Source organism: Phytophthora parasitica (assembly GCF_000247585.1).
Source record: "Phytophthora parasitica INRA-310 unplaced genomic scaffold supercont2.15, whole genome shotgun sequence".
Taxonomy (NCBI): Eukaryota; Oomycota; class Peronosporomycetes; order Peronosporales; family Peronosporaceae; genus Phytophthora; species Phytophthora nicotianae.
The window spans coordinates 948,181-949,452 of record NW_008649001.1 but is presented as its reverse complement, the minus strand read 5'-3'; the positions used below and the strand labels follow the sequence as shown (position 1 = coordinate 949,452).

Sequence of the window (1,272 nt, the reverse complement as noted above, 5' to 3'; positions counted from 1 at the left end):
AAGATTCGATGGTACGGGCGTGATAACAAGGACTCTTGGGAACCTGAAGCTAATCTAGGTCAAGTACGCGGACTTATTGAGCGTTTTCTCCTCGCTCACCCCCCACCGCGGTCACGATCGAAGTAAACGCTTTTCAGTGGGTAGAGTGTCATGGTTATCACGACAGGAAGCTCAACATTGAAGACCAAGCCGCAAGAAGCACGTTGTTCTCCAACTTTCCGGCTGCAACACTGTTCAATTCATACTTTAGGATTTGACTTCGATCTCTCAGATGGCAGCTAGACTCTACTACTTCAAGCTGCCATTCAACATCAACCATAGCTAGACGAAGTTCTCCATTTATATTCAATTCAAATTTGCTTTCTAGCACTCAATTCGAGTCTCAACAATCGTGTATAACGTGACACAATCAGTATTGTTCGCCTACAATATTGACAATTGTACAATTTCAATGTTTTTTTTTTTACCGAGCCCTGGTTTGTTTGGGTATGGAGGGTCTTCCCGAGTTGCGCCTAGCATCGGTGGTGGCGCCTCCGCCTGAAGGCGTGTCCATCATGCTCTCTGCGTGGATTGTCGACGGTTCGGTGCTCTGTGGCGACCCCTGGCCTCCATCAGCCATGTCACCGGCCTCATCGCCATCTTCGTCGTCGTCATCGGAAGGAAACAAATCTCCGAAACGAGCGTCCACGAGCCCGTTACTAGTAGCTATGGAGCCCAAAACGGCAGGAACCGCCTCACCGGGAGAAGTTTGGGTCACCGGTGAGCTTGATTCAGTGGAGACGGCCTGATCTGGCAATTCGTCGTCACCGGGGTCGTCAGTGGCGCCTACAAACTCGTTGCTTTCGGAACCATCGAGCTCTTCATCACCGAAGGAACCAGCAGCATGTTCTAATTCGCCTCCCGTCGCTGCGTTCACCTCCGCTATAAGCTGAGCGTCGTCTTGACCCTCGTCCTCTCCGTCATGAGATTCATTGGCTCCTCCTTTCTCTTCGATCGCGTGATGTAGTTCGTGAGCTCACAGCACGGGCTTATGCTTGGGTGGCAAGCGGCCGTTGTAGCCGGATCGCTTCGGCTTTGTGTACAAATTCTTAAACTTTCGACGGAGAGAGTCGAAGTCTCGCTCGGCCCAGCTACTGCTGCGTTGACTGTTGTACAGTCTTGCGGTCTGCTCCCACATGTTGCGCCCTGTGGGTTTTACAGTCTCTATGACATGGCATAGCAACATTTGCTTCTGAACGGAATAGTTCGTGTAACCGGTACGACGCCCTCTCT

At 51.3% G+C, this 1,272-nt stretch overlaps 1 protein-coding gene across 1 annotated transcript in view; it reads right to left on the bottom strand.

The window, feature by feature from the left end:
• Positions 1-463: 463 nt before the first annotated feature.
• PPTG_08265 (hypothetical protein) overlaps positions 464-1,272 on the bottom strand; it is a gene marked incomplete at its 3' end in the record, with an annotated part of 1,216 nt that continues 407 nt past the window's right edge. Inside the window, exons 2-3 of the mRNA XM_008903208.1 lie at positions 1,025-1,270; positions 464-952 (exon numbers count right to left, since the gene is read on the bottom strand). Coding sequence (XP_008901456.1) covers positions 464-952; positions 1,025-1,270 — 735 coding nt within the window. The remainder of the gene's footprint in view (positions 953-1,024; positions 1,271-1,272) is intronic.